The 26,250-nt window shown below is 51.8% G+C and overlaps 3 protein-coding genes across 3 annotated transcripts in view; 1 reads left to right on the top strand and 2 right to left on the bottom strand.

Annotated features, from left to right (window-relative positions):
• The window catches only part of ARHGAP17 (Rho GTPase activating protein 17), a 29,999-nt gene extending 28,311 nt beyond the window's left edge, over nucleotides 1–1,688 (top strand). Inside the window, exon 19 of the mRNA XM_088537761.1 lies at nucleotides 1,536–1,688. Within this exon, the coding sequence (XP_088393887.1) occupies nucleotides 1,536–1,666 (131 nt within the window). The 3' untranslated portion in view covers nucleotides 1,667–1,688. The remainder of the gene's footprint in view (nucleotides 1–1,535) is intronic.
• A 1,270-nt stretch (nucleotides 1,689–2,958) lies between these two features.
• On the bottom strand, nucleotides 2,959–6,259 carry TEX47 (testis expressed 47). The gene is made up of 6 exons (XM_088537760.1): nucleotides 6,245–6,259; nucleotides 5,995–6,067; nucleotides 4,817–4,920; nucleotides 4,380–4,444; nucleotides 3,641–3,842; nucleotides 2,959–3,312 (listed from the first exon to the last, which is right to left on the bottom strand). The coding sequence occupies exons 1-6, from the start codon at nucleotides 6,257–6,259 to the stop codon at nucleotides 2,959–2,961; spliced, it is 813 nt and encodes a 270-aa protein (XP_088393886.1).
• A 795-nt stretch (nucleotides 6,260–7,054) lies between these two features.
• Nucleotides 7,055–19,597, bottom strand: SLC5A11 (solute carrier family 5 member 11). The gene is made up of 15 exons (XM_088537747.1): nucleotides 19,466–19,597; nucleotides 18,492–18,563; nucleotides 17,713–17,817; nucleotides 17,372–17,431; nucleotides 16,820–16,924; nucleotides 15,405–15,510; nucleotides 14,575–14,655; nucleotides 14,009–14,214; nucleotides 12,989–13,124; nucleotides 12,126–12,233; nucleotides 11,432–11,582; nucleotides 10,738–10,906; nucleotides 9,774–9,989; nucleotides 8,358–8,520; nucleotides 7,055–7,272 (listed from the first exon to the last, which is right to left on the bottom strand). Exons 1-15 carry the CDS (start codon nucleotides 19,595–19,597, stop codon nucleotides 7,055–7,057), a joined length of 2,028 nt encoding a protein of 675 aa, XP_088393873.1.
• Nucleotides 19,598–26,250: the final 6,653 nt, after the last annotated feature.

Raw genomic sequence — 26,250 nt, 5'->3', positions numbered from 1 at the left:
GGGAGACCTCCTGGGCTGCTTCTAAAGCTGCAGTGCTCCTTTCCAGCTGGGCTCGCTATGGAAATCACCTGCAGCCCATTAGTTCTTCGGGCGACTAATTAGACTGTGTGTTACCTCCTCTACAGTCAAACGTGGTATAGAACATTCCAGCCACTGATTGTTACCATATTACATCAGATAACGATAGCAAAAATGCTTACAGAAAAATACAAATTTTAAAATTATCTTGCAAAATTCTTACGTTTTCTTCTGTTGTAGTAATAAGCCCTGTAGTTTGGATAAAAGGAAGCTGTTGATGTTACAAAAACTCTTTTTGAGGATCAGAGATTTATTTAAAGTACACGAATGTGAAGTGAAAAGGCTTGTTTTTTTTTTTTTTGTTTTTTTTTTTTTTAAAGTATTTTGATTTTCCTCATTGCCATTAAAGGCCTGTTGAACAAATAGTGTGACCTCTGTGTCTTCTCCTAGAAGACTGGACACAGTTCAGTAACCAGGACATGGATTTTTCAAAGTGATAAGAGGGCTGGGGAGAAAAATCTAAGATTCACCCAGATGATGGATTTAATGATACGTAATGACAGTGATGGTTTATTCGGTGCCCTCTGGATTTTTACATTTATAACTGAAATATTAACAGTTTCTTGGCAGAATATGGTATTCTTCTCCCAAGGCTGTGATACAAGACTTAGGAGAAAATATATAGATCAACTCTACCTAAAAAACACAAATCCTGCAATTATGTTATAGGAAAGGTTATAGGGTTTTAGAGTTGCAATAATAGGTATGAGGACACCTAACAGTTCTCTGCAAGACAAGCCAGTCTGTGTCAGACACAATATTCAGGTTTTGTCTGTGGTATATTATAAATGGGCTTTCAAAGATACTGCCTCAATATTTTCATTTACAGTTATTGTGATCTGCCCTGGATTTCTCTGTTTTCTAACTGATAGTGTAGCCAGTCACCAACATGCAGTATTTGAGGCCATTGGCCCCTCTCTGATAGAGGGCAAGGAGTACAACTTCCAAACCGTAGTGCCCAGGAAAGGAGGTTGGTCTGCAGGAAGGGGGGTGGGATGTTGTAGTGCCTCCCTTTAGCATCAGGCACATTCCCATCACTTCTAAAAGCCTCTTTGGTGGTGGTGACCTGGTTGATCATCCAGATGCCAAACTTCCTGCTGAGGGACCAGTCTGATTTGATGCTAGTATCTGAAACGAGGTATCACTTCTACAGGGGAATGAGGAATCCAGTAGCAAATTATACCTTCTTTCTTCCTTCCATTTTTGGAAAAGAAATGTTTGTGTGTTATGTACGTGACTAAAAAGGTGTGTTGGGGACGCAACCCACACACAAGCTTTACTCGTTTGGCTTCGCCTCTGTGTTCATGTGTGCGCATGCACATACGTGCCCGCCCCGCGTGTGAAAAGCCTCCTTCCATCTTCCGCCTAAGGAAACGCACCAGAAACGCAATGTTGAATAATCCATCCCTGTCCAGACTGCTCCATCTCCCGTTCCTTTCTTTTTTCCTTTTCTGCAGACTCCAATTCCAGTATTCAAGAACCACTTCAAAATCCTTCTTCAGAGCTTCTTCCAGAGACAGGCAGCAAAGAACTGCACAACCACCTCCTCCTGGATGTGGACAACGACACGGAAAGCACCGCTCTGTGAGGGGAACCCCGAGGGCTGCCGCTTCCCCCGCTGCAGAGCCAACAGACGCGACAGTGAGAAGCTTCTTTTGACGACGTGGCCAAACTGCAGAGGTTTGACTTGTGCACCCCGAGACAGTGACCTGGCCATTCAGAAGAAGTTTAATGATCTGTGTCTGAACAAGGGTTTTCAGAATCTTCATTCGAAAGAATTTGATTACTGCAAAAACTTGCATAGGAAGCCGAATAGCTGCTAATACCACTGGTATTAGCAGAAATTCCCAAATGAGAAGCAGCAGAACATTAGTTATTTAAAGTGCATGTATTATGGAAATAATCTTCTTAATGTCACGGTTAGACTTTCATTTCTAGTTCTTAGGCATTACAAGGAGATGCCTTGCAAGAGACATTCCCTCACTGATTTGCTGCAGATACTTGTTCAAATATGAACCAAAAAATGCCAGAGTGCTCTTGGTGACTGCTGGTTATCAGTTACCTGTCAAAACTGTGGATGTATTTTAGTGCCTTGAAGGACTGTCATACTGTAGAAGGAACCTTACTGTATCTTTAACCATTTCATTGCTCCTTAATGATCAGTACTTAATCCTTATTTCATAGTTATTTGTATTAACCAAACCTGCTTTTTGTTTATGTGAAACATGCAACTGTTTCCAGATAAAACTGTGGAAGTGTTTTTGATTTTATTGAAAATGGCTAAATTTTAAAAGTTCTTTCAAAACTTTGAGGAACTTAGGACATCTGTTTAGACTCGTCATTTGGGTGAGCATTTATAAAAATTAAAGATTGTCTTTTGTCAACTGAAAGCATATTTATTCAAGTCTCCAAATAACACTGCTCTTTCTGTGGTACATTTGAAACAATTTCTACACTGAAAGTTATACAATTATACCCTTTTTTTTCCCTTTTGCTAATGAGTCAGTTGCAGTGCCCAGGGAAATGAACGTGCATCTGTTCCACAACGTGTGGACGTGACCGTGTCCCGCTGCAGAGGAGGTGCTGGATCCAGCCCGGATCACGCACTGAAGTGTGCCGGGGCAGGCCAGACAGTTTCTGTGAACGAGAGGCAGGGAAGGGGAGACTTGTCACGGGAGCAGAATTGACACACAGCATCATGAAGCTGGATGGAGCTGCACATTCCGTAACACATCCTAGTTCAGGTATTACAAGAGACCTCAGGCTCATCTGTGAAATAAAGGGGCACTTCTTCAAGTTCTTGCCAGGAACATACATAGTACTTGGTGACAAGATAAATATATTTAGTCACCACCGCCTCTGTGCCACAGTTTGGACGTATCAGTGGCTGCCTTGGTTATTCCTTTTTTTAGACATCCCTGAATAAGAACTGCTCCCTGGGAGCAGATGCAGACTAACTTCCTCTGCCATTCCAATGCTGTTCGAGCACTGCAGCTCGAACCCCAGTGCTGTGACCACAGGTCTAGTTCTGTGCCCCAAACGGAGCTTTGTCCCTAACACTGTAGGCAGTGTACCTGAATCCATAGCAGGTTGCAAAGGGTTTAAATACATTTTCAGGAACTCTTCTGGACTTGAGAATTCCTCAGCGTTGCACAAATAGTTAACTGTCTCTGCTGGGATTATCAGCTCGGGTGCAAGGGTATGTAGATTGTTGTTCAGATCATCACTGTCATCCTTGATGACAAAGAGTAAATTTTAGTGCCGTTGCAATAAAAACAGAGTGAAAGAAACTTGCCAAGACCAGCAGGGTTGGAGTTGTTTCCCTTTTTAACTAAACATAACTTTTTTTCTTTGCTCTCAAGTGTACACAGCAACAAGGAGAGCAGGATATTGCTTCATAAGTAACGTTTGCTGGCTTTAAGCGTGGTAGTATTTTAACAAGACAAAGTGCTGAATTTCTTAGCGTAGTGCCCAGAGCCCTCCCCGGTGCTCGTGCCCGTAACCCGTCTCTGCGTGCGGCTGCGGCCCGGGGGCGAACGGGCTGCAGGGGGGTCACGGTTACCTCAAACGTTTTTGGCACGTAGGCTGCCAGCTTGAAGAGGAGGACGAGGCACTCGGTGAGGAGCTCCTCCGTGGACTGCGCCTGCGTGCTGTCCTGCAGGTAGGTCACGGACGGCGTCACCGTTGTAACGTACCAGTCTGGGAACAGCCTGCTGGGGATGTTGTGCGACACCACTAGAACTTTGATTTCCTGAAACAAAGCACTGAGGGGAAAGAGTGGATTCCATCCATCAATACAGATCAGTTTTTACCGGGTGTTCAAGTCTCGTGAATGCAGCGCTCATCTGCTTGCATTCCCAGAGCGGTGCTAGAGCGTTACCTGCATAGAGCACGCACATATATGCACAGTGTGTGTACGTATATGCTCTATCATAGCTCCCTCCGCCCATGCCTTTCAAATTCTGGGTCTATCCAAAGGATTTTTTCATATTGTACTACAATACAGTGTGCAGGATTATTGATGAGCAAATGAGGGAACAATTCCGGTCAAATGTCACAGTAAAAAAGCGGCAGAGGGTTAATAAATGATGGAAGAGGTGATCTTTTTTAAATGATCTTTTCCGTGCAGAAAAGAGGCATGTCATATCAACCTGAAAATGTTATCTGCACTGTGGTCCACAGTTATTCAGTGAGCAAATAAAATAAGTTTTTATACCTAATGATCAATTTAACCTTAAAGGAAGCACTCTACCACTTCTGTTACAAATTTTCTTTCAGCTAAGCTAATGTGAAACACTTACTTTTCTCCTTGATTTTCGAGAGAAGCTAAATCTTGGATGATAAGATGTATTGTCCCAATGCAGGACTGCAAAGTAAAAAAATATATGAAAAAAAAATAGTAAAAAGAAAAATCAATCAGCTGCTCTGCAAATGGGCTTTCCCTTGAGTTGCAGACACAGAGGACAGAGCATGTTGTCCTTGCTGGGTCTGACAAAGTTGTCCGGCTCTGTCAGAATATTCTAATTTTAGGTAGTTACCTGAAGACTGAGTGGAAAAAAAAAATCCCAAGGTTAAACTACCCGCACGGCTACACCATTCCCGAGCTCCCAGCTCTTGTTTTAACCCTGTGGATGGAGTGGGAGGTGGTTGTTCATCTGTGACTAGCTGGCTCTTGGAACCCCAGTTTGTATGGATACCAATGAAGTCACTTAATCTCAGAAGGGATTTAATAACTTACCTCTATTACGTGAAGAACACAGGTGGAATAGAGAAGCAGTATACCTGAGACTTGTTCTCCTGAGTGGTATTTCGATGCATTTTCAAACAGGCGTTTGTGGTAACCTGTCTCAAAAGTAGAATTGACAGTTACATAACTGTATATATGTCATAAATATAATGACCTATAGTTTCACTAAGTTAGCAAAATCTGCAGTATTTGTTTTAGGTGGCTGAAGTGTGCAATTCCCATTACTGTAAACAAATGCTGTTCCATTTATTCTTGCTGTAGTTGCTTTTAAATACATTGGCTGAAGGCCCTGACCATAGAGTACTTCAGGAGCGCTGCATGTGCAGTCACATTTCTGCCTCTGTTGGCAATGGCACTAATACATTTACTTAAAAAAAAAAAAAACAGTGTATCCTGCTCATCTGACAAAACATTAAGCATACGTTACTTTCTTTATTGAGAAAGTCACACTTAACAGTTGGTTGTGAAAGCAGTAAGTGCCCTCTTCCCTTGGGGATTATCATACTTGTGTCTTATTTGCTGAAGAAGGATCCTGAGTGGTGATTCTATGTTATTTGACATTTTTGGTGTTGTTTTGTGCATTACCGCGGGGCTGCTGCGCACCCCTGCATCAGAACTGCCAATATTGCCTAGCTGCAGCAGCCAGAGAGATTGACCAAGGCTGCGGGTGAAGTGCAGGGAATGCCACCAAGGAGCCGGCCGAGGGCACCAGCGGGTTCCTGGCAGGCGATTCCCTGGATTTGGGGCTTCCCAGCGGCCCCATTTGCTGCAACGCCGCGTTCAGCAGTGCGCCCCGCGCCCACTCCTTGCGCGTCCCGTTTGCTGCAACGCCGCGTTCAAAGCGGGCGCTGTGCTGACTCCTTGCGCGTCCCGTTTGCTGCAACGCTGCGTTCAAAGCGGGCGCTGTGCTGACTCCTTGCGCGTCCCGTTTGCTGCAACGCCGCGTTCAAAGCGGGCGCTGTGCTGACTCCTTGCGCGTCCCGTTTGCCGAATTGCCGCGTTCAGCAGCGTGTCCCGTGTGCCAAGTGGCGGAGGGAGCGCTGCAGGCCCGGCGCTTTCTGCTGCCCACCCAGCCCGTTCCTGACCTCGGCAATAAGCGAAGCCTTAAGGCGAAGGCCCCAGCCCTGGGCAGCCCCTGCAGCCTCGGCCGGGCCAACCCGCGCACCCACCTGTGGCGGCCGCCGCGTCGGCGCCCGGGCCCGGCCGGGCCGCCAGCACGAGCCGGTGCAGCGGGAAGCGGCTCTGCGGGCAGAGAGAGGCCGGGGGTGGCGCGGGGGGTCGCGCGGGGCCGGGGCGCCGCGGCCGCCCCCGCCGCACCTGCCCCGCGGCGCGGAGCCGCTCCAGCCGCGCCGCCAGGAGGCTCCGCCGCGCCGCGCCCGCCGCCGCCGCCGCCTCCCGCCGCTGCCGCCGCCGCCGCGCGGGGCCGCCCGACATGGCGCCGCGCTGGGGGCCGCGGCCGTTGAGGGGCGCCCGGGCGACCGCGGCGCCGTTCGGCTGCCCCGGCCCGGCCCGCGGGCTATTGAAAACACCGTTACCGACCCCGGCGGAGGAGCTTCTCCTTATATTAGTGCGCAGTCACACACTGTCCGGAGAAGGGCATGGGCACTGCCACCCCGCTGCACGCTGTTACTTGCCCCTTTCGCGTTGCCGTGGGGTTTTTTAGCTCTTTTGGGTGTTTTTGGCTACGCTCTGACTCTGCCGTCGCCGCCGTTTGTGGTTTTGGTGCTGCCCGGCCTCAGGGCCGCCTTGCTCTGCCCGCGCCACCTCGGCACCGGCTGCAGGGCCACGCGCGGTGAAACCGGGGTGATTCCAGCCCGAACACGGAGCCGTGAGCGGAGCCGGTGCCTGCAGCGCAGCCACGCGCTGCCCGAGGACACCGAGGCACCGCGAGCCGAGCCGGCCTGGCCGTAGGGGCGCAGAGGGGAACAGAATCCGGATTTCCCGAATTCCAGGTAGTGCTTGACCCCCACGAACAAAACTTAAAGGTTAAAATAGCCAAACAGCCCTTGTGCCCAGGCACCTTCTTGCACAGATGGGTCCTGGTGCGCAGGCCCAGCGCCCATCACAGCTGGGTCCCTTGCGAATAATGGGGGAAGTTATTGGGGAAGAGACTCTATATCCTTACAACAAAGTTTAGAAAGGAATGCAGTTTACATTAGCCCTCTGCTATTATTATTATTTACACCAGTTAACATTAGTTGCTGTCGTCCTGGGTCGGCGGGCCCGCCGCTATGCGAAGTAGGCCCAGAGGAAGACGCCGGCAGACAGGCACAGTACGAGGTTGGCGTTGAGCACGTGCTTCACCACGGGCCTCTCCTCCACGGCGGCCGCGGGCGCCTCGGGCTTGGCCGGCACCGCGGGGTCGGGCCCGTCCTGCCTGCGCTCCATCCCGCAGAGCCACAGCACGAGCGTCGTCAGCTTGGAGCGCCCTTGGGTGCCCGCTGCGCCTAAAATGACAGTAAATAGTGAGGTGGGAGCGTCACCGAGCGAGCACGTCCCAGCCGCGTGTCAGTGTGACCCTGCACTGCGCGTTTTGGTACTGCTGTACAAAACCGCGTCTTGTGAACAGAAAAACCCCACCACGACGTAGGGAGCCCTTGGAATAGCAGCTGCTTGGGGCTGTGGTGGCTGTTTCGTTCTTCCCTGCAGAGCTGAGTTCCAATTCAGCTGTTCTCAACATTTTAAGAAACATTAGACCGAGCCTAAAAGCTTCTCTGCAACTGCTTGGTGCCCATGAGCTCCCTTGGCTCGTGCGTGCGCTGCTGCGGGCAGGGCTGCCCCAAGCCATGTGTTCATAAACGGAGCTGTCCTGGCGTTGCTGGGGGTTAGGGTGCATGAAACTGAATGCCGGGAGCGTAGGGACAGAAAGGGAGGCTCCCGCAGCTGGGAAATCTGCACCGTAATTTCTTAATTTACGGGCCCTTTTCGGCATCTTATTTTAGATCTCAGAAGTACACAGCAGAAGCTGCGAAGTTACATAAATAGTGTCCCAAGCTTAGCAAAAACAAGTGATGATAATCATTGCTGGGAAGTGCAGAATGAGTTGCTATGCGTGTGGGTACCTAATACCGACAAGTACAAGTTTTAAAAAATGTAAATCCTCCTTCACTGATCTGTCAGTACTCCGCCCAGGGCTCTGTGTTCTCCCTGCTGCTAGAGCCGATCAGAAAACATCGCTGAAAAACAGAAATGGAATTTCATGAAAATAATTGTGACTGTCTCTCGCCCCCCTCTTTCTCCACCAACTCTCCTTGCAGCAGCTGCAGGTCGCACCAGTGGCTGGTGCAGGTGACGGGCACGGCTGTGTCCCCCCGGCTCCCTGCCTGTTTTCAAGCACATGTAGCGCCAGCAAGAAGTAAAGGAAACTGCACTTATGCTTAGCTAAAACCCTCACGTAAAAACCTCCTAGCGTACCCTGACGCTACAGAAATCCAGAGGAAGCAGTTTTAACATTTCTTGTCTTCAGAGCCTTTACCTAGTACCTAGGATTGTTAATTTTAGGAGTTACTGAGTACAGCGTCGGAGCACTTACATTTATTATCATTTGAACTATTTTCAGAGGCAATGCTTATATCAATCTGGAAAGCTGGACGCTCAGCTTCACACGCTCCGTTTCCAGCGTCAGGGGAAGGGCTGCCTGCTAGGTCCTGCTTGACTGGTAGATCCCCACGGGTGAACCAGGTAAGCCGACTTATCTGATGGCATGAAGAGTGGTGTTAAGAACACATGGTTTCCTCTCACGGGTGTTTAAAGGACTGCCTCGGCAGGAGAGCAGCTTGGAGACAGAATACTGTTGTAAGGGAGCAAAATCTGCTCCCCGGCTGTGTTGGAGCAGGTGAGCAGTTAAATGCTCTCTTGGGAAGCACAGAAGTGATGGCCATTGGAGTTCTGCATGTTGCCTTCAGTTTTGTATGGAACACGATGGCTGTTTATACAGATTCTCTCTCACTAGGTTGGTATTCCTCACTTCTTGTTACCGAGGAGGAGGGTTTTTTGCATGGGGCCACCACTGGATGTAAACTGAGAGCGGGTCAGTGGGAGAAGGCCAAGAAAAGAGCAAAAGAATGGAAACTGTGGCCATGAGGAATGACTTGGAGAACCAGGGTTGTTTAGGAAAGAGAAGACAGGTGGGAGATATGATCGTTTTCTTCAAACACGTGAAAGGCTCATTAAGGAGGAATGTTCCTGCGACCCATGACTGAGCAACAGGAAGGAGGGAGCACAATTTGAAGCTAGGAGGATTCGGGTTGGAGATGAGGAAAAGCTTCTACGGAGGGGGCAGATAAGCTCTTGAATTGATTGCACAGCAATGACCTTAAAAATCCCACTTGGGATTTTTAAGAATATGTTAGCTCGAGTCTTTCAGAAAAGAGTCAGGTTGAGTTAGTGTCTTGAAACAAGAGGATGCGCCAGCTCCGTGATTTCTAAAGGGCCTTTCTGGGCTTTTCTTGTTACTCTTTCTCTTTTTCCATAACCTTAATGTGTCTATAGAGAATAGTCAAACGGGCACAAACCTGTTCCAGAGGAAGTATGATCTCTGCCCTTGATTTCTCTTTTCTGCAAGGAAAAATGGTTCCTCACTAAATTAATAGGAGAGTCGATAAAGATGACCCAGAAGCTGGAAATTCTTGGAAAATAGAGGGAAAGAGCTAATTTGTCATGGGTTAAACATACATTTTTGGACTTAAGCTTTTAGCATCTACTGTTGACCACTCTCCAGGGTGGACCTCTGGATTTATGGGACCAAAGTCTTAAATGGCAAGGCAGCAGGATGCTGGAGCAGAGATGGAATTGTGTTATAGGTTATTGCAAGCATTTTCACAAATAAAGAACGAATGGAAACCTCCGTTTCCACATTATTCATCTCCACATTATTCCCGTGCTTGGAACATGGGGCATCCTGCAAACAAATTAAAGGTAATGAAAGAAATCCAAGGGGGTGACGCACCATTTCTTCCGCGGGGGGTTCTGTGAGCAAGCTCACAAGCAGCACAGTGATTGTAGAAACCGCAGCTAGGACCATGGAGAAGTAGAGATAGTGCATGTGTTTCACCACACCTGGTCTGACGTCTGGCTGCCCGCACTGGGGCTCTGGATAAATGAAGTCCAGCACCAGCCGAATGAAGCCCAGCAGCAGCCCCGTCACCAGGCCCCAGAACGCGCCCTAGGAAACAAAGGTTGTTCTTTACTGGGACAAGACCCCCTGCTCAGCACCCCTGTCCGTGCCAGGCTCGGAAGGGCCAGGATTGCTCTGGTAGGGGCTTCCCTGTCCTCCTTTGCTGTTTCTCTGGGTCTGTTGGTGCTGCTGGGGCAGCCACGTATCCCTGGTGAGAGGTGTCAGTGCAGGTGTGCAGGAAGGATGCAACGTCCTTCGCTAGCGTATTCTGAAGGGTGATATTTGCATCGTAGTGTTTGTCTGGGCCATGGGGCACTCACAGCTGCCGCCTGCCTGGCCAAAGCCCTGTCAGGGAGGAGCTCCCAGCTGCTCCAGGTCCTGGCTTCCCGCTTTTCCCAGCACCAGCCTTCTTGGAGGAGCTGTAGGTGCTGGTCTCCCACTGCCCTTCCACCCCTCCGTGACTCCTGGGGCTGCTCTCAGAAGGCCCCCGCTGCGGATGGTGGTACAAGTCCATGCAGTAAATGAGCGCATGGCTGCTGGTCCCCTTAGAGGCACCAAGATTCAAGAGGACCCTGCACCTGAGGAACGCACTCATCTCACTGGAGTGACCCTGGAGTCTTTGGAGGGAACAGGGAATATCCCTCCCTCCAGGGGCTCATTACAGCTTGGACTTTGGAGCAGACTGGGTGCATTGGCCCTCCGAAACACCCCAAGAGGAGCCAGAACTGCAGCCTGGGGCTGTGGTTTGAGCTGCAGGACCCTCACGAGGACAGAGAAACCACAAAGGAGTTGCTACCTGTTCGTTTGCTCTTTTCCAGAAGCAACCCAGAATAAACACCATGGCCACGGGGGGCTGCAGGTAGGAGCTGATCGACTGGATGTAGATAAAGAGCTGCCCTCCCTGGCCAGCCTGTACCAGCGGGATCCACAGGATGGACACCACGGTGAGCAGCAGCACAAACACCCTGTGCAGGAAAAGATGCTGTTACTGTCAGTTCAGACCTCCCGTTTTCCAGGCGTTCAGGTTGCTCCACTCCTAGTGAGAGCTCCTGCAATAGGAGGGTCTGCACTCCTGTCCTCCAGCAATCCCGTGTTTGTTCCCAGAATCCAGCCCTTCCTCACCTGGATTTGGGCCCTTGCCCATTCTGCAGCACCACTCAGGTGTCCCCAGGTTTTGCCCTCTCTGGCTGTTTAATTCTTGCCTCCGCTTATGTATTTTGGAGCAATGAAATCTCGGTTTTCCTCTCCTAGTATTGCCTGACTAAACCAGATTCTCCCCCACCTATCTAACAAGAAGAGAGCAAGAGTCTCTAAAGGAAAATAGTCTCAAATTCAGGGCTCAAATTCTGCCTTTTTTCATGTTTGGTGTGAAGCAATAGACACTGGAGACGCTGAAGAGACTGTGCAGGGGCAGCATGAAACAAGGTGTGTTGAGAGGTTTCTCTAATATCCAATTCGGGTACAACGTGGCATGGCTTGATTTTCCTCACCTGCCAATGATCATGAGCTCCCACTCGGAACAGCGAGGCCGAAAGTGTTTCCAGAGGTCCATGGTGAAGATGGTGCTGGAGCTGTTGAAGATGGAGGTCAAGGAGGACATCAGCGCTGCGATCATCACTGCCATCATGAGGCCGCGGAGTCCTGGAGGGCAGAGCAGTGGCGCTGAGCACGGGGCACATTCCCAAGCAAATCCCGGTGGAAACCTGCACCTTCCTCCTTCCCTGTGCCCAGAGCCCAGCCGGAGCCGTGGGAGCCGCAGGGTCTTCCCGCGCGGCCACTGCGGCTCCTTCCTTGCGGGGCCGCAGAGGCCAGTTTTAGTCCTGGTTTTAAAATGGCCCTGATAGGGAGGCCCCGTGCACATGGCTTTAGCAGTTGATTTTCTCGTTGTTAAATATCCCCTCTGTGTCGTTCGTCTCAATGTGGCTGGGCTAGACCTCTGGATAGCGGATCTTTTCCCCTCGCTCTTGTTTCATGCTGTTTCTTTCGCCGCCTCATCAAACCCAATACAAGCCCCACTGCAATTACAGTTTATACTTTCCATACTATGTAGTTTATGAAGTATATAGCATATACTTTATATATATAAAGCATAGGGTGCTTCCCCCTTTGAGCGTTTCTCAGCAATATCCTTGTCCTGGAGCGTTTCTCACAGGTAACCAACCCCTGTGACCCCGGGCTCCTCACCCACGGGCAGCAGTTCAATGACCAGCTTGGGGTAGGCGATGTCGGAGCAGCCGGAGGGATTCCCACAGATCTGCCGGCAAATCTCTGGGTCTGCACAAGCCACCAGGTCTGGAATAGCAAAGGGGAGTGAAAGGCGATGTTCAGTGATCCCCAGAAACAAGTAGATATAAGCTGTAAGCTAGTCTGCTGAATGTTGTAAAATATCCCCCAAATGAGATACTGAATATTGGAAAACTTGGAAATCTTCCAGCAAATAATCAGGACATAGTGAGAGAAGAATCGCACTGAGTTTCCCCCTTGTTCTTTTTTTTTTTTTCTTTTTCCTTCTTCCATGCAAAAGATACTATCAGTGGAAGTAGCTGGCCTGTCTTTATGGCTCCTTCTCTTGGAATGTTTGGGGATTAGGGCTATCCACCCGCTTTCGGCACGCGGCTTCATGGACAGGCATATGCACATGTCCTCACCTAAGGAGCAGCCTGCAGCCTTCAGGGGCTGCAAAGGCAGCATTTTAGATGGTATATCAGGATTTCTGCAAGTGCCTCAAACCTGAATTCCTGGAAGGGTGACATTCTGGGTGCAGGAGGGGCCCGAGTGCGCGTGCAGAATGCAGAGGAGCAGCTGGAGGCAGCACCAGGATTGCAGTGAGGAGGGATGAGAGCAAGCTGCCCGAGTGTGTTTTAAAAGTATATCTGGGGTCTGCTGCATGGGGATGTGCTGTGGTAATTGAAGGAAAAAGTCTTCGTATTTGGGGGTCTTGGTTGCATTTCAACCTTTTATCTTATTCTGTAGAGCCTTTTTGGTCCCCACAGGGTAGCTGTCATGAGTGAGAAACAGAGGGAACAGTTCTCTCCTTCAGCACTTACCCGGGAAGAGGATCCGGCTGATCATGCCAGGCATTACCATCATAAAGAGGGGCAAAATTTTCAAGTAGGAGGTCATCAGGGAGCCTCCTTTGGCATGGGAGAGGTTTTTAGCAGCAAGGGACCTTTGCACGATGACCTAGAAATTAAGAAAAGTGTTTGCTCCACTGTCCTGCTGCTGCTGTGGTGCCGATTTCTGTGTGCAGCCGCCCTGCAAGCTCTGGCAATGATGCATCGTGCTCCAGAGCGAGATGAAGAGAAACTTAAGGCCGAATCGTTACTACTCTTTGGCACAGACTTCTGTACTTTGTTGTCCTCTAAACTACTGGTCTGTGGAAGATGAAAACAGAGCTTGACTCTGTGTTTCTAATCCCTGCTTCAGATCCTGTCTTTGTGGGAACGTAGGCTTTGCATATCAGCACATCCAAGCCCTCGCCTACACAGTGTACCATGTTAAATACTCCCTTTCTTATACTAATCACATTCCACCTTAGAATTTTTTTTCATCTTCTTTTTTGGGGGGCCTCACTGACCGGATAACTGTGTCCTGTGAGCTCGGCCGCCCTTCTGCCAAACCAGACAGAGTCTTCAGCTGGCAAAATGAGCTAGATAAAACAGTAGTGCCAGGGGATTGCCTGGGCCTCCTATTTGCTGGTTCTGCTGTTCTCACTAGGACTGATGGAGAGAGTGGAACGAGGGGGAATTCACAGGCAAGTCACAAGAAGGGAAGGGCTGGAGTTTAAAAACTTTGGAGACTGGGATTTACACTGGGGCTAACACGTGCACACACACACATACATTCTCCCTCCTATTCAAATTGAAATGATTCCCCGGGCTCTTAGCTGTGCATATCAAACTTAGCTGCCTTGGGTTTGAAATCATAAAATTTTACTGAGTTCAAAACAGAATTGAAAAAGGAGTCCAGATTTTGTCACAAATAGGGTTTTTGTAATTGGATTCAAGCACCTAATAACATGCTCTTGAAACCAAAAAGCTGATTTTAGTAAATAAGCAGTAACATACCTGGTCTGTGCACCAGTACCACAGAGACGGGATGGTCATTCCTACCAAAACCCCCGGCCAGGGAAGGTCGGAGCTCACGGGGTCTCGGAAGATGTGGAAGGCGTCTTGGCGGGGCAGCCCGCAGCTGCCGTTGCCCGCGCGACGGCTGGGAACGGCCTCGAAGTACTTGGTCTGCAAACCCTCGAGGCCACCAACCTCAACGAAGCCTGGAACGGGTCACAGGGAGCCCTTAGCCACCTCCCCGGGCCCCTGCTCTGCCGCCTGTCACTGCATTCTCTGCAAGCTGCAAAATCAGAAGCCCTTGGCTTTAAATAGCTTAACACTGTAAGTCTGCTGAGCAGGGGATGTGCTTGTATCTCTATAACATTATTTCAGAATATAGCTGCTCTTTAGACACTTTTCATGGACTAGTACATTTTTACCGCATAAAGAACTAATGGAAAATGCAGGAACACGTATATAAAACAGTTCACAGAACATCAATTAAACAATCTGTTGTAGTGATTAAGCACTAAGCATTAGCTTCTATGATAGCTTTAGTAACAAAACCCCAGGGAAATGCTCACTGAAGATCATGAGAGTCACAGCCCCAATCAGCATGATGAAAGTTTGCAGAGCGTCTGTGTAGATTACAGCTGCCAGACCACCTACAGAAAAGAGAGAAGCAGGAACTGTGGGAAATTGAATTTATTCTGTCATAGCATCTCAGCATCTCTTTTTTTTTTTTTTTTTGACAATTAATGTACTCTGAGAGCCCTGCCTGGCACGCTCTCACGTAGAGGGTTTTGCCCGTGCTAGGGTACAGTTCAACCAGTTCGTTTGGCTGAAATATCTCATTTTTGAATCGTAACGAGTCACCCTTTGTCACTATACAGGCAGAGTCTGGTACAAACGCTTCGAGGGGAAGTGCTGGGAAGAGCTCCAAGACAAAACGAGCCTGGATAGGAGGCAGAAGGGGCTGTTTACCAGCAGCATCACCAAGGTGAGCACTGGAAAAGAGAAACCTTGTTGGTCTGCGATCGCATCCCACGCCATCCGTGTCTGGTCTCCGTTTGGCTGCTCTGAGGCTGTGACGGGCACCCAGGCACTGACAGGGCTCTGCCCATTGCCCTGCTCGTCGTGGCACTCAGGGAAAAGGTGCTGAGCAAATGCCTTGAGCCTTTGTGCCAGGGTAGACACGTGTCCGTGTCTTCTATGGCCTTACAAATGCCGTTCGTTTACTCCTACCTGGTCGTTTTCTTGAAAAATGAATTATCAATCGCTTGTTATTTTTTCTGTTGTCCATACCAATGGCAAAGGTTGCACAGAAAGTGCATTGTGTGCAGCTCCTGAGCTCGCTGAGCAGGGTGCTCAACGCTGCGCAACGTCCCCTGCGCGCGCGGCCCTGGGGACCTACCTGCCACCGTGTAGACGGCCGTGACGGCCAGCAGCCCCGCGACAGCGATGTAGAGGTCCCAGTGCAGGGCTTGCTGGATGAAGAGGGCCCCGGCGTACATGTCGACCTGGCGGAGAGAGGGTGCTGAGCAGAGCCGCAGTGACGCTCAGCCCAGCCGCAGCTCCTGCAGCGCTGCTGCTGCAGTGCGCGCTCGCTCGCAGTGCATGGACCGGCCGAGCTGCAGCTCCTGCAGCACTGCTGCAGTGCACGCTCGCAGTGCATGGACTGGCCGAGCTGCAGCTCCTGCAGTGCCCAGCTGGGCCTCTCGCTGCCTGCACTCCCTGGCTTCCCTCGAGGTCCTCTCCAAAGGGCGCATCCCTCTGCACCCCCAGCTCGTTCCTCCTGCCCATAAACCCAGGCTCGGAGCAGGGCTTTAGTAGTGCTGGCTTGAGGGGGTGGGATGAAGCTCTCCCGGGATGGGGGTTTGTGAGGGCTGGATGAGCTGCCCTTTCCTAGGGCACGGAGCTCCCTGGGAAGAGCCACACGGCTGCACCTGGAGCATCTCTGCGGCAAACACCCTTCTTGAGGCTCCCTGTGCCGTGGACTCCCCTCCGGTGACACGGTGACAGCGAGCTGGTGACAAAGGGCGTCCCCAGGGCTGGGGCGGCCTGCGCAGCAGCCGCTTCTCCTGCAACTATGTCAAAACACTGCGGTTGAGGAGAACTTAGGATAAGCCAACGGCAGATCTTGGAAATACAGATATAAAAGCATCTAGCAATCCATTTTCTCTCTCAGGAAGGCTATAATTAGAGATTTGCCCGTTTCCGAAGGAGCACAAGCAGGCACGTGTCAGGCTGCTCCTCCCGCTTTGGCCACGTGCTGATAGGAAAAACACTGGCAGGGCCTTTGCTGGTGTTACCAATTCGTGCCCTGCTGCATGGTTAATGAACAGCTAGTGAGGTGTTGCACAAGGCATGATCCAGTTATTTATTCAATGCACCATACCGAACAGGAACAATAAATTACTGAACTGCTTTCACCTGAAGGCTTATGAACGCCTACTCGTCGTGCAGGTGATGGTGTTTGGTATCTATGCAGGGAGTAAATACAGGAATGGGGCAGGTAAGACAGCCAGACCCGTGGGATCCAGCAGCAAACACCCCTGTGCTGACACGGCACCCGGAACGGGGCCGCTGCGCCCGGAGGAGCCCTGGGCCTCCCCTCCTGTGTGGGCACAAGGCAGGGCCTTCACGAGAGAAACAGCTTTGGTTTAGCTTCTCTGAGTGATTAGAGTGTGTCTTGCTCAGGTATTTCTGCAGTTCACCCGTCTCTGATACCACCAAGAAGGGCCACTAGTTGCATTGCTCAATCTCACTGATTACTACTTACTTTCAAAGTAAATTCAATTCAGCTTGCTTTATTTTTTTTCTACTTACTGATATTTTGGTGAAGATATAGATGAATAAGTAGAGGATTGCTAGGAATATCTGAATTCTTTTGCCTCCGAAGCGTTTCCGCAGGTACTCTGGCATGGTGGTCACCTGCGTGGGAGAAGGCCCCATCAGGGAGGCCCGTGCAGCCCGCGGGCGGCAGAGCATTCCTGCCAGCTGCCCCGTTGTGCCCTGGCCTCGCGGCGCCCGCGGGTCCCCTAACAGCTCTGCAGCGCTGGCTTGGCTGGAGCGGCTCTGAGTGACTGCGGGAGGAGGGCCCGCATCTCCTGGGAGGATGGTGCAACTCCATCCATGATATTCCTGGCTTCACCTGGGCTCTGCCGCCCGCGCCTGAGCCCCTCCTGCAGCTCCGGGACGTGGCTGATTTGCAGCACCCTGGTCCTGCACAGCCCAGGCTGCAGCTCAGTGCACCGTGGTTTGCTCTCTGCCCTGCAGAGGAAACACCGGTGCACTGGGCAGTACCTAAACCCATGAGCCCAACAGGTGGGTTAAAAATCAGCAAATTATCAGTGCCCTCAAGGCATCCCATTTACTTACTCCCGCTGCTATGTAAATCGGAAGGAACAGCCAGGCCAGCACCAAAACGCAAAACATCCCCTGCAAAACAAATAGGAATGCAGGTCGGAGGCGGCTCACGCGCTAAGAGCCCACGGTGACGTCCAGCCCGGGCAGCAGGAGCCAGAGCCGCGGGAGCAGCCGCGTGCACCACAAAGCCGACGGTGGCTTCTGCATGGCCACTGCTTCCATCCTGCACGTCCCAAAGGGGACTTCGCCCCGCGGTGACAGCCCAGGGCCTGGCTTTCCCCGATGTGCTGGCCGCGGCTCGGTGCAGCGCTCGGTGCCCGCGGCCCTCGCGCGCGGCCGCGGCGCCCACTCACGTTCCACTCGTAGGCCGTGGCGGCGATGCCCGCCGCCGCCCCCGAGCCCGCCAGCCCGATGAAGTGGCCGCTGCCAACGTTGCTGGCGAAGAGGGAGGCGCCGACCTGTGGAGAGACCCGAGTCAGGGCCGCCGGGGACGCGGCGCCGCGGCAGCGCGCGGGCGCTGCTCCACAGAGCTGCGCGGTGCCCTGTCCCCGCTCACTGCGGCGCACGGGAGATCATTTTCACCCTCTGACACCTTCATTTTTTGCCTGTGTGCTCAGTGCCCCGGCACCTCTCTCCAAGTTCTTGCACTCCTGCACCGCCTGTTGCTCGTTCGTAGCGTGGTTAGGACCACCCTTCTTGCACACAGGTGTCTCATCTCTCATGCACGGACAAAGCAGCAGATGAAGGTAACGAGTGGAAACGTCCCATCAACAAACCCTTATTAACACATACTGACTTACCAGACGAGCACCACATGAAACACCCCACCTAGGAGACTGGCTCCATGTAAATGTGCATCTGCCCCAGGGACCTAGCAGTTGATTCCCAGAAACCTCCAAATCAGAGCTCCCCAAAGCAGGCAGACTTTGCAAGCCCCGGGTCAGGCTCTCACAGGGGCCGGGGCGGGTGCATTGCAGCACTTGTGAGTGTGGAAAAAGAAGCTGCCGTTATACCTGGACCTTTGCAAAACATGCAAGTCATCTCTGTTCTCAGAGGAGAAAAAACCAGCTGGGACAAAAGGGCTTTTGTGCTTTACGGCAGCCTGGGGGCACGAGGAGGCTGGGATACTCACAGGCCACCAAACCATCTCTCCTCCGGCCAGGAAGTAGCCTTTCACCGTGCTGCGCTGGGTCTTCCACATGGACTGCGAAAGCAGAAACAGGACTGGGGCTCCAGCAGCCCCTGCAAGCTGCCGAGATCATCCCCAAGCATGCAGCATTCCCCGGGAAGCCCTGCACTGTCATCCGCACAAAGGGAGTCGATTTTTTAGGCTGAAGAATCTGCAGTTGCCGCTTAGAAATTCTGTAGGGCAAAATTCTGCAGCGAGGTGTGTTGGGAAAGCGGGGAACAGCCAGATCCATGAGCCAGGCAGATTTTTCTGTCATATCAGTGTCCTCATTAAATGTTTGCTGCAGTAAGGAAACAGTATTACTCCAGACCCATGAGGAATCCGAGCTGATTTTGGACAAGAACTATGGACATCGCTAATTATCAGGAGCAGCCAGCAGAAATGCTAGATATTGCACATACTACTCGTGAACTCTTGTTTTCAAGAGTACCCTGCAGATACCTCCATACAACACCCCCCTTTTGAAAGGAGCAGCTACTCATCTCTGCCTTATGACAGTGGCTTTTCCTCTGGTTATTACCAAAGCCACAACAGAAGGATGGCTTTCAGGCTTAATTTTGTATGGACAATACTTGTAGTTTATGGAATTTGCTCTCGGGATGTCACTGTGGACAAACAGGTGATTTATAGGCCAGCATTTGTATTGGGTTTCTTCCTGGCTGAACAGAGCATCGTTAGTGGTAATACTTGGTATTTGCACAGGGACTTGTGCACAATATTCTCAAACCTTTGCCAGCGCTAGGCTGAACAGCCTGGAGCGGGGAGGACCCTTCTCCAGCCTGAAGTGAGGAGGGGACCCGTTCGCTGGTGTTTTCAGCCAAGTGTGGCCTGCTTCAAGCCAAAATAACCTGAGAACTAAACTGCCACATTTTCAGCATGAAGGGCACATAGGAAAGCGTTGGGTGGTGTGTGCTTACCCACAGCCCAACAGCCAGGACAAACACGAAGTACAGCACGAGAACAACGATGTCCACAGAGTCCAAGGTCTTCTGGGGAAACACATCCCAGCGGGGAGTCACCGATGCCGGAGGGATGCTCGTGCTCTCCATGATTTCTTATGCAGCCTGGGCGCTTTATTTCCCTTGACGCATCCGCCTGTTAAAAAATGGTTATGAGAGGATGGACTGCGGTGGCAGCACAGAGGTATTGACCGTTTCTTGGATAATTCAGCAATTTTCAGCGCTGGTTTTGGGTGCGGTGCTGCTCTTGCGGGCGCTGTGGCGAGGGCTCCTGTCCAGCATTTTTTTCCATTCGTGGGTCCTTTCCGCTGGGCTGCGAGGGCGGCTGTCAGTGGCCACGGTAGCCGTGGGCAGCTCAGACTGCTTCTGGCGTGGATAACTTGCCAGCTGGCAGAGCAGCGGGTGCAGCAGAGAGAAGGGGTAAAAGGCTGAAACAGCCCCAGGGGCGGCAAGCGGAGGGGTCCTGCTCCTGCGCTCGTGGTGCAGAGCCAGCGCCCTCCGACGAGGGCTGCTCTGCGGGGATGGGGGCAGCCACCCGGGCACAGCCCGCGGTGACAACAACCCGCTGCAGAAGCACCCGGGGAGGGCGGCCGAGAGGGACGCACGTGTGACCTGCTCCGGGAGTGCTGCAAATTGCTTTAACAACAGCGAGAGCCGGGCCTGGGTCGGGGGGTTTGCATTTCCCCTGGAGTCAGCGCGGGGCTGGACGCGGCAGCAGGGCAGGGTAAAGCCTGGGCAGGCTGCTCCGTACCTGGACTGACCCTTTCTCTGCTTTTTTCCCCTTTTCCTTCCTTGTCCAGGCTCCGCTTTGCTCTGAAAGCGCAATGTGCTGCGTGGCGGTAGCGGGGAGCGCCGAGGCAGGGGTGGTTTAGCCTGGGCGAGCAGTGACCCGAGCAGAGAGCCCCAGGGCTGATGGTGCCTTTGAGGGTCGCTCGGGGACCCTGCGCTGCAGCTCCTCGCTGCCCCGCTTTCCAGCCAGACACCAACAAGACATAAAACGCTCTTTCTCTTACCCTGCAAGCCCGGGAGGCCGTTCCCTTGGACAGGGCAGGACTTGCCCTCCCGAGGCTCAGGGCCGCCCCGCGGCCGGCTCGGACCCGGGCTCTGCGGCCATGCCCGGGGCAGCCAGGCCCAGCGCTGCCCTCCTCGCTCCCCGTCCTGCGTGTGCACCGGGAGCTCCGCTGGCCTCTCCTGCCCTCGCAGGGTCACGCTCGCAAGCTCCCTCCCTCAAAAGGTCGGGAGGCTCCAAATGAAGGTGGAGTGAGAGGATCCGGGCAGCGAGGCTCCGGGGAGGAGCAGCCGGACGGGTTCTCCCCGGAGCGTTAGCACAGCCTGAAACACCCGCCGGGGTTTTGGTCGTGTGTTTCACAATCTCCACTGGCTTCCCCCATTTGGTAATATATTAAATTACAGCTTTGACCAGCACCTGAAAGCTGCCATTAACTTACCTGTTGCCTAAAGAATTGCCTGAAGAGCAGCTAATTGTATTTGTACACCAGTGGCGTTGCCGTGTATTTAATGCCTAGATTTGTGGAAAACAAGCGAATTGATCCATAAACACTTGCCCAATATCTTTGCATGTTGAGGCAAGGTTGCAAATGCTCTGGAGATGGAAATGCAGATTTTCCTTCTGCTGGACAGTGTACACAAGTGCCCGTTGCAGCCTGCATCCCTCTTGAACACACCCTTAAAGCATATTCTCTGCCTGGGACTGGAATCGGGCTTGTGCGTTTGCAAGAAGCCTGGGCAATAAGTGGTTTTACAGCCCCGTTAGGGGTTTTCCAGTCCCATACAGCCCCGTTTTAGGTGTTTTCCACCACTGGCAGGTTGTGTTTGGAGCTGGGAGCCACATACAGCACAAATGCCAAAGCCGACAGAGCCACACGCGCAGTGACGGGCCGTGGCAGCACACTGGGGCCTCGGGCTGCACCCGACGGAACCTCCTCTCTGCTTGCCAAAGCCCCAGGATCCCACTTGCCTTTAATTCCCTGGGAACTTTTGTCTTGCAAGGTGCAAGATACAATCAGTATCAGCAGCATCTTACCTCTTTAAGAGGCAAAATAGCTTGGCTCTCACTGTGTTTCCACTGGCATGCCTAACCTCTGACTGGGAAAACAAAAGCGTGGTTTGCTCCGGCAGCCTGGGGAAGCTGCTAACCCCTTGTAGCAGCTCCCTGCTATTGCCGTGTCGGTGCTTCCCATGCGAGCGCTCCCGCGTCGCGCGGGACGGGCAGCACCTGCAGCGCGTTCCTCCCGCCCGCCGCGTCCGCGCAGCCCGCCGGGCTCCAGCCCTGCTCCAGGAGCTGCTCCGGGCCCGTTCCTGCGGAGCGCGTGGGACCGGGGCAGAGCACTGCCGCATTCCTGCCCCATCCGCAAGGAAAGGAAACCCAGACAGAGCTCCGGGGCCCGAGGTGTGTCTGTGAGTGCTGCTTAAAGGTCTTCCTGCAGCTCTCCGGGCACGGCAGCGAGGCCCAGCCTTAGAACCAAGTTAGCAAACTCTGCTGCTCTGATTTCAGCTTCCCTCTGTGCCGTGGCCCAGTGGAAATTTTGACCCTTTTGTTAATTCAGCTCACAGCTCCGTCTCCCTTAGCTCCTGGCACAAGCCGCGGTGCTTCCCGGCCAGGAAAGAACATCCGTGGCATTGAAATGAACCTGTTGAAGCCAGCCCTTTATCACTGCTCCCGGGAGAGCCGCGGCCCACGTGGGTATCCGGGATCCCAGCGGATCTCTATCACTCTGCCTCTTAAACAAGATTTTTAAAACATTCCCCATTCCTTTCACTTTCTAACACGGCCACCCGTTGTCAGGGATCAAACCCAGCCTAGAAGCAGAAGCAAACCCCAAAATGAAGCAAGACCTCCCCAGATACGAGGTAGAAGCTGAAAGGAAACTTACTGCGTTCAGCTGGGTCTCATTCTGTTCACTTGCACTAGGCACCACCAAGCTTCTGCCAACTGACAGGCAGCTTAAATATTGCCAGAGAATCAGGATTTGCCAGCGGAGCTGTTAACAGTGTCACAAGGAATGAGGAGGAATATTTATAGTCAAAGTTAAACTAATTGCCCGAAGTTACTCTTTCATTCCCCTGCTCCTCTGTGAGAAGTGTATTATTTTCACTATCAGGGCTCATGGGTCAAATTCCAGAGTGCCATTCCCTTAAGCAATCTGTGCAGCTAGAGAAGGGACAAATAACAATAAAAAAGTTGGTCCTGGTGTCCCCTTAGGTGACATCACAAGACGGAGCAGGGAGCTGACAGCTCGTCCTATGTCTCAGTTTATGACTAAGCTTCCAGAGACTAAGGTTCAGCGTTGAGTGGGGCTCGTCCCTTGTTTCCCAGTCTGCATTTTAGTTCTAGCACTGGGTGCACTTCTGAGAGCAGGTTGGAGCTTCTGGCTTTGGCATCATCTGTCTAAAAAACATAACCATTTAGGTCCAGGTGACGTGCAGGGAATAACGCTGAAGAGGAGCCTTTCCGGAGGCAGGAGGCTGGAGGAGGCAGTTCCTACCCCCGACACCAGTGCCCAGCCAGCGGGAGGCTCTTTGGACACGGGCACCGCTCCATTTACAGCCTCGTCCCTCTCCTGGTGGTGGAGATACACACCAGGATTCCAGAGTATGTAATTCCCAACGTTGCTGGTGACCCCGTGACGCCGTGGGACGGGAGCAGAGCCCACGTGCAGCCCTCGCCTTTCCTCATGGATAGGAGCTTCAAGGTTCTCATTGCCGGGGTCTGGCTCTCACTTGCTTACGAGCCGTTTAATGTTGCCACCAACTGCACAGATTTTTCCCAAATTTTTCAGTTCTCTTAAAATCCCAGCAACGAGAATCAGAAATTTGTTTTTTTACCAGGACTTATTAATTTTCTGGGTTGACAACACAAGCAAATTAAATATGTAAAAAAAAAAAATTCAGCCCACAACCTAAGAAACCAGAACACAAAGTAGGGAAAACCTGTAAGATTTATGTTTTAATCTTAGTGTTTCACACTCAGCTCACAACTTAGATGGCTAAAGGTCTTTGAATCCTGTGATTGGAGATGCTTTAATTTGCTCTGCTGGAATTTGGAAACTCCGTTCTTTTTTTTCTAAAAAGCTGATAGAATAATGCAGAACATTCAGCACGCAGACGCCTTGTGCTCCCTCCCAGCACTGCAGCCTTTCCCTTCCAGCCGCTCCAGTGTGAAGGTCAGGCTTCTATTTGTCTCCTCGTTGTCTTTCCTGGCTCCTGGAAAACAAACACAGATCGTGGCCCTTCAGCCCTGTTTCAGGACACACAGTGGGCAGCTCCGTAGGTGTCAGCCTGGTGTTTTATCATAACCAGCACTTGGAGCTGTGATCATGTCTTCACTGTGACCTCACTACAGCTCATTTTCTTCTGGGGATTTTCCGTTTCTTGCAGGAAAGATTGAAAATCCTTCCCTCTTCCCTTAGGTGCTCATGGTCTCGATTTTGCTGACACTTTGAGAGGACAGCACTAACGTCTCCGCCGAGGAGGAGCAGGTCCTGGTTGTGTTCCCAGTGCTGGCACGGGCTGTTTCATGGGTTGCTCTTTCCTTTTCAAGGAAGCACTTTCCTGTGGACACGTGGATGACCACGGCTGAAGTGTAAACTCCGTTAAGGATCGGCTTCCGAGGCTACAAGGAGACGTTCCAGCCAGTACAGTGGTTTTCTGGGGAAAACGCACTGAACGGTTGGAGTTAACTGGGAAGGAGAACCAACAAGTGTGTGACGGATTCTGCTGACGGACGCGATGTGCGGAGCTGCGGAGGAGGCGCCGGGTCAGCCCCGCTCGGGGCGTTCCGGCCTCGCTGCAGCTGCAGCGGGAGCTCTCCCAGCTGCTCCGCCGGCTGCATCGGCCTGGAGGCTGGAGCACGGGAGCAGGAGCGGGAAACGGACGGGATGAGGGTGCTCCTGTCCGCAGCGCCGCTCCGGGCGCTTCCCCAGGGCGCTCCAGGGAGAACTCCTGCTTGAGCCGTAAACAGGCTAAACTACAACCAGGAAACGTGGTGCACAACGCGTCCCTACCTACCCACCGCCAGCGCAAAGGGAGATAAATCGCTCCAGGGACATAAATGCTCCAGGGACATAAACTCGACTGCAGCCAAGAATTCCATTTCAGAAGGAAACAATTCCCTGGCTCATGCATGCACGCTCACTAAATATTTTCTTCCGAAGGCTGCAGAAAAAGTCCATACTATTTTAAAAATTTGCTTCTAAAATTCATCGTGCCAGCCTGAATGCTGCCTCACAGGCAACATTTTTCAGAGTTATGCAGTTATTTTCCCCATACCACCCAAATTAAGCAAGGTCAGATTCTGCATCTATTCTTTAGAGACGTAAGGAACCAAAATTAAAACCCACAGTCACAGAAGCACCAAATACTGAATTCCTCACACCTCCCCTCTCCAGCTGTGCACAGAGGGTTCGCAACATAACAGAGATTTACACGCAGTCAGGAGGCAGAAGGCAGTAGCTTTATTTTGGGAACAGCACATAGGCATTGGGTAGAGGCTGAATTGTGGCTATACATAGTCCCATTATCAAATAATATAACCATATCTCATAAGTCCTGGATCTTTGAAAATATTCACATAAAAGTACCAAAGGGATTGGACTTCTAACTATTTTGGAAAGTTACCACATGTAGCAAAATCTATATACAGCATTTTCACATTTTTAATGACAGTTTCAAAATAGCCTCCAGAGGTTTAAATATTTATTTTTAGAAAAAAAAAATGAATGCAGTGTAAAACACCCAAAACAGAACCTGGGGATGAGTATTCACTCTCCTGTCACCACCATCAGTGGAGAGAAAAGACAGAGACGGGCAGGGCTGGGTCTCCGATAACACGATGCTATGAACTACCTGGCACTTAAAGCTCTATTCACTGGGAACACTTGTGGAAATACACTGCACTTTCTACAGCAGGGTTTAAAAAAGATACCGAAACCCAAAGATCTGAGGGTCATAAGGTGTCTCAGAGCCCTCCCCGCAACACTTGGACTACCCCTGGATCTGTACTTCCCAAGAAGGTCCCTAATTCCTCAGGGATTTATGGCTCCTGGCACAATGATATTCAATTCTCAGTAAGATTTCAATAGCTGTCAGTCATTGCCACATCTAAAAGCAAAGCTGATGGCCAGGAAGGATGTGGGGAATTTTTTGTTCTCTAAAGCAACTCTGTAGATCGAACTGGATCCGTACGTGCGAACATGCCGATGTGCCATAAAGGTGTCTGGAAGGTTGTTTTTCTTTCCAGCATCACCGGCCGGCTCTGGCAGCGGATTCAGACCTCTGGGATGGCTGCTGAGGTCAGTGTGAAGCTCCAGCCCTGCGTTACCCTGCCCACGTGCCGAGACGGCTCCGGAGCAGGAGCTGCCTGCAGGAAAACGGGGAGAGCTCTGCACGGAAGGGCAGGCTCCATGCAGAGCCGCGCAGGGCTGTGGGGGTACAGAACGGTCTGCAGGGGCTGCTGGTGCCAGTTAGGGGTGTTCTGGAAATGCGGGAGGTCGGGGTTTTGTGCGGCTGTGTCTGCAATCCGTGATGCAGGAGGGTGCTGGGGATGCAGGATGGCATCGAGACCCCTGCAGCGCTTCGTCCCCTCGTCCCGGCGACAGCCGTGGCCCGGCCGCGGCGCCGCTGCCCCTTCCCCTCGGTCCGCGGCTCTGCTTGGTGCTAGCGGGCGACAGCAGCGTATGTACAACCGGAGTCAACAGGAGCAAATTGCACTTGGTTGGCAATAA

Source organism: Tinamus guttatus, unplaced genomic scaffold (genome assembly GCF_059628265.1).
Source record: "Tinamus guttatus ecotype Peru unplaced genomic scaffold, ASM5962826v1 Tinamus_guttatus_pri_ptg000861l, whole genome shotgun sequence".
In the NCBI taxonomy this organism is placed as follows: Eukaryota; Metazoa; Chordata; class Aves; order Tinamiformes; family Tinamidae; genus Tinamus; species Tinamus guttatus.
The sequence above is the reverse complement of the archived record's forward strand: the minus strand, read 5'-3'. Positions and strand labels throughout refer to the sequence as shown.

Coding starts and splice junctions, on each gene's coding strand:
- SLC5A11 (XM_088537747.1), bottom strand. CDS start 19,597: ATGGAGAGCACGAGCATCCCTCCGGCATCGGTGACTCCCCGCTGGGAT. Junction 17,432..17,712: donor CCACGGCCTACGAGTGGAAC/GTGAGTGGGCGC, acceptor TTTGTTTTGCAG/GGGATGTTTTGCGTTTTGGT. Junction 8,521..9,773: donor AACCCCCCGCGGAAGAAATG/GTGCGTCACCCC, acceptor TCATGCCATCAG/ATAAGTCGGCTTACCTGGTT.
- TEX47 (XM_088537760.1), bottom strand. Junction 4,445..4,816: donor GTGTTCTTCACGTAATAGAG/GTAAGTTATTAA, acceptor TTTACTTTGCAG/TCCTGCATTGGGACAATACA. Junction 3,313..3,640: donor ACGTGCCAAAAACGTTTGAG/GTAACCGTGACC, acceptor TTTGTCATCAAG/GATGACAGTGATGATCTGAA.